Below are 12,111 nucleotides of genomic sequence, written 5' to 3' on the forward strand. Positions count from 1 at the left end.
ACTGAGTCTTGCCTCTATGATTTTGTTATTTAAACCTTTAAAAAATTTAAATAAGTAATTATTATAGAAATACCTAACGAGAGTAGTAGGACCACATTTCTTAACACCTGAAGGACTGGGGATTATGGCGTATTTAGGACAAACTTCTGAGTTTGACAGGTGTAGTTTAATTTGCTGTTTTAAAAATGGTAAACTAATTTGGATTTATACCAGTTTATTTTGTACTACTTATACAGTTTACCAGGATATAGTTTTACTTTTTTCTAAAGAATTATATGATGCAGTGGTCATTTTCTACCTAATAATTAATCCAAATATATATATGATAACAAAATGTGAAATGGATAATTTTGCTTAGCAAAACTTACTTTAACATAAAATTTTGGATAGCACAATATATAGTAGATAAAACATTTGTAAACCTGATGTCATTCATTCAAAGCCACCTGCTGCATGATGACACCAAACACATGTGCATTCAGTGTTGCCTAATCGTGGTCCACAAACATACTTGCTGCACTTTGTACATAAATGCTTGCTCCTATTCTTTCCTCTACATTCTCCAATTGTCAAGTCCTAAAAATGTTGTTATGTTGTGGAACAGTATCATGAAGTGTGTTTTGTACCCTTGAGACTTTATATGCTGAAGCAACTCTTCTGCCAACATGTACATAAACTGATATTGTTTACTTTCTCACCTGTCACTTCCCCATAGAGCAGCCATGCATTAATAGCTGGCAAATTCAATATACTAGGGGGAAAAAAACATGCGTAGGACCTCTGTGACATCCATACTCCACAGTCTACAGTTGAGCCATTTGGTCAATGTCAGTGCCGTACTTGGTGTTATTGTAGTATGCCAGTGATTCTGGTAGCTTTCTAAGATGTCACTCATTGACAGTAACTGTGTCATCCAATGAACTCAAAAGAAGCACATTTTTGTTATTTTTTCCCTGATAGTATGTTCAAGTTATGTCACCTGACATTAAGTATAGCTGTATGTAAAGGTGCTGCAGCAGATTTTGCTGACTGAGACAATGTTTGTACTCTTACATTTCGAACTTTCTGTAAGGCATTTGGTTGTGATAAAACTATCACATGTAATATTTCTTCTTGTGGAAGCAAAGGGCTGTATAAGATGAATTACAATATTCTCTGCAAGAAGAACACCTGTGGAGTGCTGCTAATCTTTGCTTAGGTAAGGAAAACAATTTACCACGCACCTATAATTTTTATCAACTGTAAACCAAAACTTTATTCCAATTTTGTCTGGTATATTACTCTTATATTGAATGAAAGGGCTTCTCACATAATTTTCATCTTGAATGTAACACTGCAAGGAACTGGAAATGGAAGGATTCCAGACAGGGGTAGCAGGTGGAAAGCAATCTGTCCTTATTCTTTGGGAATGTATGTCCTTTTCATCAATGCACATAAACCACAAAATTTCAATGAATTTATTTCTGTTCATTGTGTTCAGGAAGAAAGCTGGAGTATTTGACCATAACAACTTCAACAGCAAATTCTTTGCTCCATATATGTGTTGCAAATACATAAGTGATATATTTGCTTTTATTGCATTGATCCAATGGTCCAGTCATCATCCTGCATTCCTTGATGTATTCTATTTTCTGTACACTTCTTTATGTTTTGAAGCATGTTGTTCTCAATTAGTAACCTTCAGGCACTAGAATGTATACCTGCTCCAACAGATCTCTTTGCATAAGCTATAGGTCCCACTGCTACCTTCAAGATGGCTGTTTTCCGGCAATGTCTTGTATAAGTATAATAGTTCATGTTGTTACATCATTGGCTGTTTCACTACTCCAATGGAAGGATTTTCTTTCATCTGTATCTTTTCTTTCCCTCTGCCAAAAATGCTTCTAATGCTGTTTTCTGTGGGAATGGGTACATTGTTGTTTGATGTATCTGAAAATATGTAGTACAATAATTCAATTACAACATAAACGATGAACTTTGACTTATTATAGAGTGAAAGGAAGTTAGAAAATTCATATAACACTTTCTGAAATATGAGCTGAAATACAATAGTAATAATAATAATAAAAATAATGTAAAGTTTATACCAGCATATCTGCAATAGGTAAAGCAACATTTGTTTGCTTCTCTTTGTTTTGTTCCTGCCCGGTAGGCACAACATTGCTGTCAGAAGAGTCACAGATTTCATCAATGGCAGGGATATATTCCTCATCATCATTAGTGATTGCAGTGCCAGCCTCCAGTAATTCACTGACTTCACAAACATTATGAGGATCTTCAGTTTCATCTGACACTGAAATCAAATATTTTACAGTTTCTTAATCATAAAAACCATGTATGGGATATGCCATTATGAAGCAACTGAAATGTGGTCAATACAAACTGCACCTCTCAAGCAATCAAACTTCCTTCCTCACTGACAAAAGGACTACCAATTTTCATAAATCAATCAGGAAGCCAAGTAACAATAGCTGTGGACAGTCAGAAACCTAATGTTCTCATGTCCTTACCTGCCAAAATGACGGGTAGAGGACCTTATAGTAGTTCACTGTACCACTTTTCAGAAAGGTCATAAATGCTAAATTCATTGCAGATGTGTACCTCATAAATATTTGTTAGAAGTCATGGGAAGTGGGAACTGTGGAGCAAACCATTTACAAGAAATAAGTCTACTAAAGCAGAGCAACCATCAAATGATGGGTGCAGTCCTTCTAATGTTTCTTAATTCTGTGTTAGAAGTCCATGATGGTAAAGTTATTACAGGTCAATAAAGATTATTATCATTATTATTAACTTAAACAAGATCTAAAACAATTACAGGACCCATGGTGTGGTATCAGATGTTTGAATATGCCATTGGACATTGGCTGCAGAAGGCAACAGAACATATGATAGGCTGCGTCCTGTGTAGCCCTGGATGTTTCTCTCTCTTCAGAGGGAAGGCACTTATGGATGACTGCGTAATGAACAAATATACAACAAGATCAGAGGAAGCTCGACACTATGTGCAATATGATCAAGGTCAGGAGAATCTAAATTTTATAAACAAGGAAAAACTACCTGTTTTTCTATCTGGCGTAATACAATCATTTTATATTTACAGGTGAAGATAGATGGCTCTGTACACTACTTTTACAAAGAGGATACCGAGTAGAATATTCAGCAGCCAGTGATGCTTACACACACTGTCCTGAGGGTTTCAATGAATTTTATAACCAACGGCGTCGATGGGTACCTTCAACTATGGCCAACATTATGGACCTTCTAATGGACTCCAAAAGAACAATTAAAATAAATGATAATATCTCATTACCATACATAGGATACCAAGTAAGAATTATTTTTATTCTAATGATTCATTATCATTATTATTATTATTATTATTGTTATTGTTGTTGTTGTTTTTCATATTCTGAATGCCAAATAACTATTATCCAAGATCAGACTGACTTCGTATTGGTGTTCTTGTAAGACCACCACACATGTGTCTCCAATAAAAGTAAAGGTAAAATGGATCATAGTTGCTTAAAATGTCTTCAGTTTGCCAGTTGGTATTCCACTAAAACAAGATTTCTTGGATCAATCTTCTTGGAATTAATTTAAATGTAGATATCGTATGTGGTTATTTGTTGAGAACTGGTGATTTGTTTTGTCAACATAAAAGTTTAATAACTACTATTACTTTTTAAAAGCCATCATCTTAAAAATGTCAAATAGAATGACAGTTGTAAATGGATGTCTCCTCTTCCAGATTTTACTGATGGGTGGTACCATCCTAGGTCCTGGAACCATATTCCTTATGTTGGTAGGAGCTTTTGTGGCAGCATTCCACATTGATAACTGGACAAGCTTCCAATATAATATTATTCCCATACTTCTCTTCATGTTAGTATGTTTTACATGCAAATCAAGTTTACAGGTAAGAACTGTGTCTTTAATACACCAAAAATAATATGATACAGGGAAGGTCTGTGTATGTTTAATTTCTTGCAGAAACATAACTGTATTATAGATTTGTATTCACACGCATATGATAGTCGTACTAAAACAGTGATTAAAGTATTGCATCTATCCAAGCAGCATACAACATTTACTCAACAAAAACAAAGAATAACTAACCACTACAAAATGAAGAATAAACATAGGGCAATGAACATACCACCGAACCTGAATACTTTGAGCACTGTTTGATGTCTCTCCAATGTATGATCACTCCGTCACACACCCAATAGTGCCAGTGATACTTGGTGCTGAAACAGATGTGGCATCCTGCTCACATGATCTCCTGCTTTGTGAAGTCTGTTGTGATATTTTGTGAACTGCTGTTTGCTGCAGGTTGTGGTGTAGTCATGTCTGCTGCAGTATCTGTAAGTTTAGTGTCTGCTGATTTTTGTGGCTGGTTTGTGACAGGCTAGTTGATGGTAGCTGAGGATGCTGAGGTGATTCACAGAGACTGTGGTGTGAATACTCATCAATCTTAAACGTCTTTCTATCCCTGCCAAGGATGGTGTAAGGCCCGTCATGTGGGGCTTGGAGTTGCTTGCGTGCCACATTGTGCTAGATTCCTGAAAATAAAAGGACAATGAGTGAGTTGGCATTGTGGTGTGAGAGGCCAGATTTGTCTGATTTGTGCTGCATTTTGGAGACAAAGTCAGAGGCACTGACACAGTCATTAGTAAGCTTGAGCATTTCACCTGGTAATTCAGCACTTGGCCATGCATGAGATCAGCTGCTGTGGCCTTGAGATCTGTCTTGATGGATGCTCAAAGGCCCAGAAGCACAATGGGTAATGCTTCCGTCCAGTGTTGTGAATCATGACATCTTAATACTGTCTTCAACTGCCATTGCAGTTATTCCATGAGCCCGTTAGGTGGAGGATGGTAAGTGCTATTGGAGATATGCTCCATGCCTAACAGGGTGGCAAGTGCTTTAAACAAATATGATTCAAATTGTCAGCCTTTATCTGTGGTACCATAAAGGAGCATGCTGAAATAGGCAAAAGAATGTGTTTGCTACAGTTTCAGAGATTATATTATTCTTAGGGAAGGCTTCTGGATGATGTGAAAAGTGGTCGATGGCAGTAAGACAGTAATTGAAATCTTTGTATGATGTGAACAGCCCAATAATGTCTAAATGGACATGCTAAAAAAATTGATTAGGTGATAGAAATATGCCAAGTGGTGCTTTGATATGTCAAGCAATTTTATTCATCTGAGAAACCATGCACTGGTCCTCAACCAGTTTGTAATCTTTATCCATATTAGGCCACACAAAAGCATACTTCCCAAGATTTAACATACCATAGACCCCAGTATGTGCCAAATTATGTAATGACACAATAGCTTGGAGTTGAAACAGTAGGGGGACAAATGGTCACATCTTCAATGTAGAAACATCACAATACATTCTTATGTTCACCAGTGGTACTGTGGTGTGTTGGAGGTGCAGGCTGTTTGGTTGCCTCAGGAATGCACATAGACCTGGACTGAGGTGTTGTTACTTAGCAAGAGCTTGGATTGTAAGCATTTCAATGCAAGGGAGAGTGTCCGCTGAACATTCAAATCACCATGAACGTGAATAACATGCATCATAAATTGGCCAATGTAATGTAGGTGGCATAGCTGTTATGGTGATCCCTTGTCTGGCTTCTGATGAAAGGTGAACATCAGTGGTTCGTGGCAGTGACCAAAGTAAACTGCTGCCCTTCAAGGATATGGCGAAACCTTTTGTGGCAGCAATTGTCATGTACAGCTTGCAATTGTATGCCGACCAGCCTTGTTGTGCTGGTGAAAGCTTCTGGCTGAAAAACACAAGTGGTTGCCAGCACTGCTCTATTTTTTGCTGTAGTACAGTGCCTGTTGCTGTTGCTGACAGGTCTACCATCAAAGTCAGAGGGGCTTGAACAACAGGATGGTGATGGCAGTTTTCACTTTGATGAAAACTATTTCTGCTTCACTGATCAACAATATTTCACCCTTCACTTTCACAGCACCTCTCAACACGTCAGCCAATGGAGATGATACCAATACATGATTGTATACAAAACAGCGATAGAAATTTATTATGCCTGAGAATCATCACAGCTCCTGGGTCATAATTAGCTGTGGGTATTTGACTATGCCTTGAACTTTCTCATGCACTTGCCAGGGCATTGATGGGATATCCTCAGACCTTAAAACTCTGTCACTGTGCACTTCGAAGAGTTAATAATCAGTCCCTGTGAACAGAGGCAGCTGAAAAGTGACACAAATGCTCCACATGCTCTGATTCCAAAGCAGACATCGCCAAAATATCAGCAATCTACATGCAACAAAAATCAAGGTCGCACATTATCTCATCCATAAAATGTTGGAACATTTGTGCATTAACGCATAATCCGAATGGCATTCTCATAAACTTGAAGAGGCTGAATGGAGTAGTAACTGGAGTTTTGGCTATATCTTCAGGCATGATATGTATCTGACAATATGCTCATAATAAGTCAATGGTAGAAAAGGTGCTTTTGTCATGTGAGTTGTGTGCAAAATCTTCACTGTGCAGATTCGATATCTATCAGGGATACTATGTGAGCCCCCCCTCCCCCCCCCCCCCTCCTCCCATTGGTAACTAAATTTTGCTGCGCCAATATTTAGTTACCACAATAGGTTCTATTTCATCAAACATTTCTCAGGGCTTTAATTTCTGAGTATAATTAATATAGCTACATATACAATGGTTGCAACTTATTATTTATGCTTAGTTACTTCTGAGTAACCCAAGATGGCATGTTACTTTTTTAATGACAAGGTTGAAATTATGTGCCAGTTATTTGGTTGATAAATTAAATGACTAGTAATGCCATGGACTATATCAGTAATGAAGGAACTTTCCCATTTGGGTGAGGGTTCTGAAGTAGACAATGGAAGACTTGAAATGAAGTTCATTCACCCTTGTTCTTATTCAGAAATTTACAGTGATTCAAGTATTAATTCATTTAAAAATGTTTCATAAATAGTTCTGACATTTCCGTCTCTGTGATCAGTTTTGAATAAACAGGTACTGGTAAAAAAAATGTTATCAATTGACAGATAGTTCTGATGAGTTTTGATCTAACAGTTTCATTGAAAGTTATGAACAAAATTTTTGTTTGTAAAAGTTTTGGTGATAATTTTGGTGGAGTGGGCATGAAACATTTCAAAACATAAACACACACAATCATGTACGATGGATAATTGCTTGGAAATGGTGCCATCATGATGTCAGGTTGAGATAGCAGGATTGATGACGAGGGTGAAGATGAAAAGAGGCCCTTCTTGAACTAGGACTAGTGCAGGTTGACAAGAACAGGGTGATCCTGAGAGAGGGAAGCAGGTAAGATTGGACCTTCATAGCACCACACTCATATCAGTGACTTGTCAACATGGAAGATTCCAAACAGAAAATAAGAACGTATTTAGATTTACAGTCCTGAAAAGGAATGGGTTAGTTCATGCAATTTATTTACTTCACTTCTGGTCTGAATTCCTTGATCTGGAAGGAGTTGCTCACAAATTGGGTTTATTTTGTATCTATTAACAATATCTCTCAAATGTGTGTCATTTCATATCATAATCCACTTGTGAACTTGTGATGACCTTATCAACAGTCACAGGTTGTCCCTGATGCAATCACATCTTCCCTCATTATCCACAAAATTTAAAATTTTAATCAGAACATGTACTTGTTTACCACTTGGTGACAATAAGCTTTATTGGGTAGGCTGACGATTGAACAGCTTTTTGCAATCAACTAGAATCACTCACATTTTGTGTGCACTCACTCTGTTTCACGCTCTATAAAAATTCATATTCATTAAATGGCTGCACTTTCAGCAAACACACCACACAACACCTTCATGGGAAGTTCATTACTGGCTGTTTAACACCAATCTATGTTTTTCATGGTCATGTGCACCAAACGTTTACCTGTTCCAAATTCTATCACATTCCATTAAAACTTCCAGCCATCTCCAAATCTAAATTAATTTAGTTCAGGAATTAGATAATGCTATTGTACCACACCTAGCATTGATTTTGGGATCCTAGTACATGGTTCTGATGTAGGTTCACCTGTTCTGAATGCAGAGCACATTTTGATATTTCAGTGCCTGATACAATGCGATGGCTACAGCCATTATCAGATACATGAAATGTATTTGCAATTGCAAATAAGAACTACAACAGCTGCTGTTGGCTCATATTTGCAACTGCTGATACATTTCATGCAGAACACACTGCAACAACTCCAAGATTTAATCCACTTGTGCCAGCATGATATGGGCATCAATTAGGAAGACGACTTAAAATGTCACACTTTATTCTCAGAATCAGAATGAATTAAAACTGTCTTAACAGTGTATAAACAACAATTTCTATTAGGTTTCGAAAAATATTGCCATAATAGTCTCAGTTGGGAACCACCTCACAAATTAATTCAATAACTTCTCTTCAATGGAAACTCTTAATACCACAAGAATTAATTCAATTGTAAGAATCTAAATAACCCTAAATTCTACAAAATAATTGTTGACATCTTACAAAAGTGATCACTAAGCTTGAAAATAATTATTGTATTGTATAAATATATGAAATTCATAATTTACACAGTTTCTAAAATAAAAGTTCATTAACACAAACACATATACACTCATGTCATCATTTCAACTTTCTTCATATCACAGATAATATCTTCTGGAAAAATCACAGTTTATTTGTAATACCATATCTAGTGCAATATCTAAACAAAATTTGCAGGCCTATTTATGTTTCAGCATTACATAATTGTCTCTCAGCCTTACAGCAAGCATAATTCTTCTTAAGATCTTGATGGGGATACAACCTTTTCACATGGTGCATATCCCGATATCCCAACACAAATGATCCCGGATGAGGTATCCTAAAGATCTTGAATGGCTCCACAAATAGTAACCGCATTTCTTGTTTCTCTTACCAAGCAATGAAAAACACCTTCTCAGTAAGACCTTTTCTCTGATTTGAAACCAATGAATCCTCAGTCTACTTTTCTCACTGTCAATTTTCCTCTTCCTGGCCTTTTCTGTAAAGTTCAGATGGCAGTTCTTACTCTCTCTCCCACTACCCTTTATTATCTCCAGGTAACCAGGTAGAAGCTATGGCAATAGGCCTTGAGTGGAAAAACATCTAGATTACATATATATACCTTAATATTCCTGGCTTCTCTTCAAATATTAGATAGTACTGATTCAAGAGGGCTGACAGTTGCTTCTTCTGGTCATCATCAAAGTGCTCGGGCTCCATTAATTTTTGTTGAACTTGGTCACACAATGCTAATATATTAATCACTTTTGATTGACATATACTAGTTTGTCAACTATTCTTCACTATTAAATGTACACTCACTCCTCAACAGTACTTCCTATGACCATCTTTCTCCTGCAGTAAGTATATTTGGGCAATAGCTCTGTTGATCCAAAAATTGATGTTTCCCATTGAAAAGTTGATTGTTCCATCCCTCCCTTGGATACTTTTCAGGCCTAGAATATAATCCGCTGCTAAAATTTTTATTACTAGGAATGTACATTTTATGGCTACTTTGCCCAGCTTATCCTCCAACTGAATCTGTACTCTGACACATTGTGATCTTGTGCCTCCAACTATATTACAATTGTGCACTGGAAGTGAAGCCAAACAGGTCCTTTGGGGTACCCTTTGGAAAAAACTATTTGAAATAGTTCACTGACATTCCAAAGTCCAGCACCATTACAATTGAAATATCTTGTACACTCAGATGTATAGCTGAGATCGGTACTGAGGAATCCACTCTGTCACATGGACTGATGTCCCCATGTAGTTTGTCCATAATACCCACAGCACTATTGTAAGGTAAAGAGTTGACTTCTCACTCACAGCCCCTATTCCAGTTAGCAACTGCTCCTATGGGGCATGATACAGTTGCATCTAATTTTACACACTCTGGTCACCAAAGTGAGTCATGTTGTCTGTCACACCTGTTATCACTGGTGTTTGTCCTTGCCAGTTATTACTTGTCGCGTGTGGTTGCTGTGTTTGACTATAATTCTGGTTCCAGTGCTGCTTATTGGTATTGGAATTATAGACTGGATTTTATCTTCAGTCTGATCTATTTGGCTGATTACCCTGAGGAAGGAAGCTGTTTCCATTCCCACTCTGCCAGTAATTGCAATTCTGTTCAGGACTGTAGCTGTGTTCATAGGACCATTTGCTTGTCTTGTGTGCATGATGTTATTTGTGTGGACATTATATGAAGTATGTTCCTGCACATGGAAATTGCCTTGTACAATTTTCAATTTGATATCTGCCTGTATCACATCAATTGAATCTAAGACAAACATGAATTAACCTATATTCTATTCAGAAGTATGTGTATGTTCTTCATGAACCTCAACTTGGCTTTTAGAATCTGTAGGCTATCATTATCTCAGAGGAGGAGATTAGTGTTTAACATCCTGTCGACAATGAGGTCATTAGAAATGGGGCCCAAGCTCAAATTAGGGAAGGACAGAGAAGGAAATCGGCTGTGCCCTTTCGACATAAGCATCCCAAAATTTGTCGTAAGTGATTTAGGAAAATCATGGAAAACTCAAATCAGGATGGCCGGATGCAGGTTTGAACCATCATTCTCCTGAATGTGAGTCCCTTGTGCTAACCACTGCACTACCCTGCTTGGTGGTTCATCCCAATATCTCACTCACCTTATTCAAAAACTTTTTGAAGTACTGTCCCAAGCAACCCAATTTAAATGAAAGAGGCTCTGGATTAAAGACATGCTTCCTCAGGTGCTCCTCTATCCCTCTAGACCAGGGTTTTCCAAATTGTGTTCCACGGAACACCAGTGTTCTGCAGGTAGTGAATAAGAGCTCTGAAAAAACAAATAAATAAAGTAAAAAATAAAACTTTTATAACACAGTGTTTATTTTTTCTCAACTTTCTGATGATACTACTTACTTTTTAAAAAGATTTATAGTGATTTGCATCCTATTAGTTATGATTTAAAGTGGAAGTAATCACTGAATAAAATAGGTTTTTCGTATTTTTAACCTTCAAAATAAAGAATGTGTTTCATCAGATTACCACAAACCTCAAAATGTTGCATAAGAGGAAAAGTTTGGGAATCCCTGCTCTAGACCAGTATTTGGCTAGGAAGACTTTTTTGAATTCCTCATACATCATACAGGAGTCCAGCATATCAGTGGCCCATAGTTTGTCAGCTCTCTGAATATAGCCTGAGACAGAACTTATCTTTTGTGATTCTGCCCATGACCTCCCTAAGACTCTATGGAATCCACAAATAAACACAAAAGGATTTGCAATAATCTTGCCAGGTGAAAACTGTTAAAGCTGCCTAAGTCCGAGAAGTTTCTCCTCCAATTAACATTGTTGTATATATTGTGGCTGATGAAATTTCATGCACTGAATCTGAATTATTATTGCAAAATGTTTGATAAGCATGAACACTGACATCTTCTGGTTTAGTACTCGATGTCTATTCTCTGTCTTCCAAGTGCAATTTGGTATGGCCATCCTGTATTGCCCCCTGAATCTCCTCTATATCTCATGAAAAGACTTCAACAGACTGTGAGATTCTTGTCCCCCACTGTACAAAGTCATGTCCTAATTGATCCTTAATTTTCTCCTGATCTTGCTTGAGTTTATTATTTGAAGGTAAATTATCAACTGATAAGTTTCTTTACCGCTTTCTTAATACTTTTGTGAACATGTTAAAATTGTGTATCATTTGTTGCTCTTTATCTTTTGCCCAGTCATCAAATTTGCTCAAACATTTTGATTTATGTTCATCAAATCTTTTCTCAATCAATTGATCACAACCAGATGATAAGCTACTATTTGGTTTAATTGTCCTAATTTAGTTCCTACTTCTTGTTGTTTATTTCTCAGATCCTGCAACTTGTTACTTTTTGTAATCAAAGAGGAAATTGTTCTTGAACTTGTCATAATTGATTTAGATCATTAGAGATCTCTTTTTGCTTTCACACTATGTTTTGCACTTTAGTGAACATCCCACACATTTGGGTTGTACCCTGCTCTAAATCTTGTTTTGTAAGGAATTTTGTGTGTG

General features: G+C 37.0%; 1 protein-coding gene across 2 annotated transcripts in view; it reads left to right on the forward strand.

Annotated features, from left to right (window-relative positions):
* LOC124616686 (chitin synthase chs-2) overlaps positions 1-12,111 on the forward strand; it is a 348,580-nt gene that overhangs the window by 283,741 nt on the left and 52,728 nt on the right. For both annotated transcript variants that reach the window (XM_047145021.1, XM_047145019.1), the window contains exons 13-15: positions 2,821-3,021; positions 3,104-3,330; positions 3,752-3,919. In XM_047145021.1, the coding sequence (XP_047000977.1) occupies positions 2,821-3,021; positions 3,104-3,330; positions 3,752-3,919 (596 nt within the window). The remainder of the gene's footprint in view (positions 1-2,820; positions 3,022-3,103; positions 3,331-3,751; positions 3,920-12,111) is intronic.

Source organism: Schistocerca americana, chromosome 5 (assembly GCF_021461395.2).
Source record: "Schistocerca americana isolate TAMUIC-IGC-003095 chromosome 5, iqSchAmer2.1, whole genome shotgun sequence".
Lineage (NCBI taxonomy): Eukaryota > Metazoa > Arthropoda > Insecta > Orthoptera > Acrididae > Schistocerca > Schistocerca americana.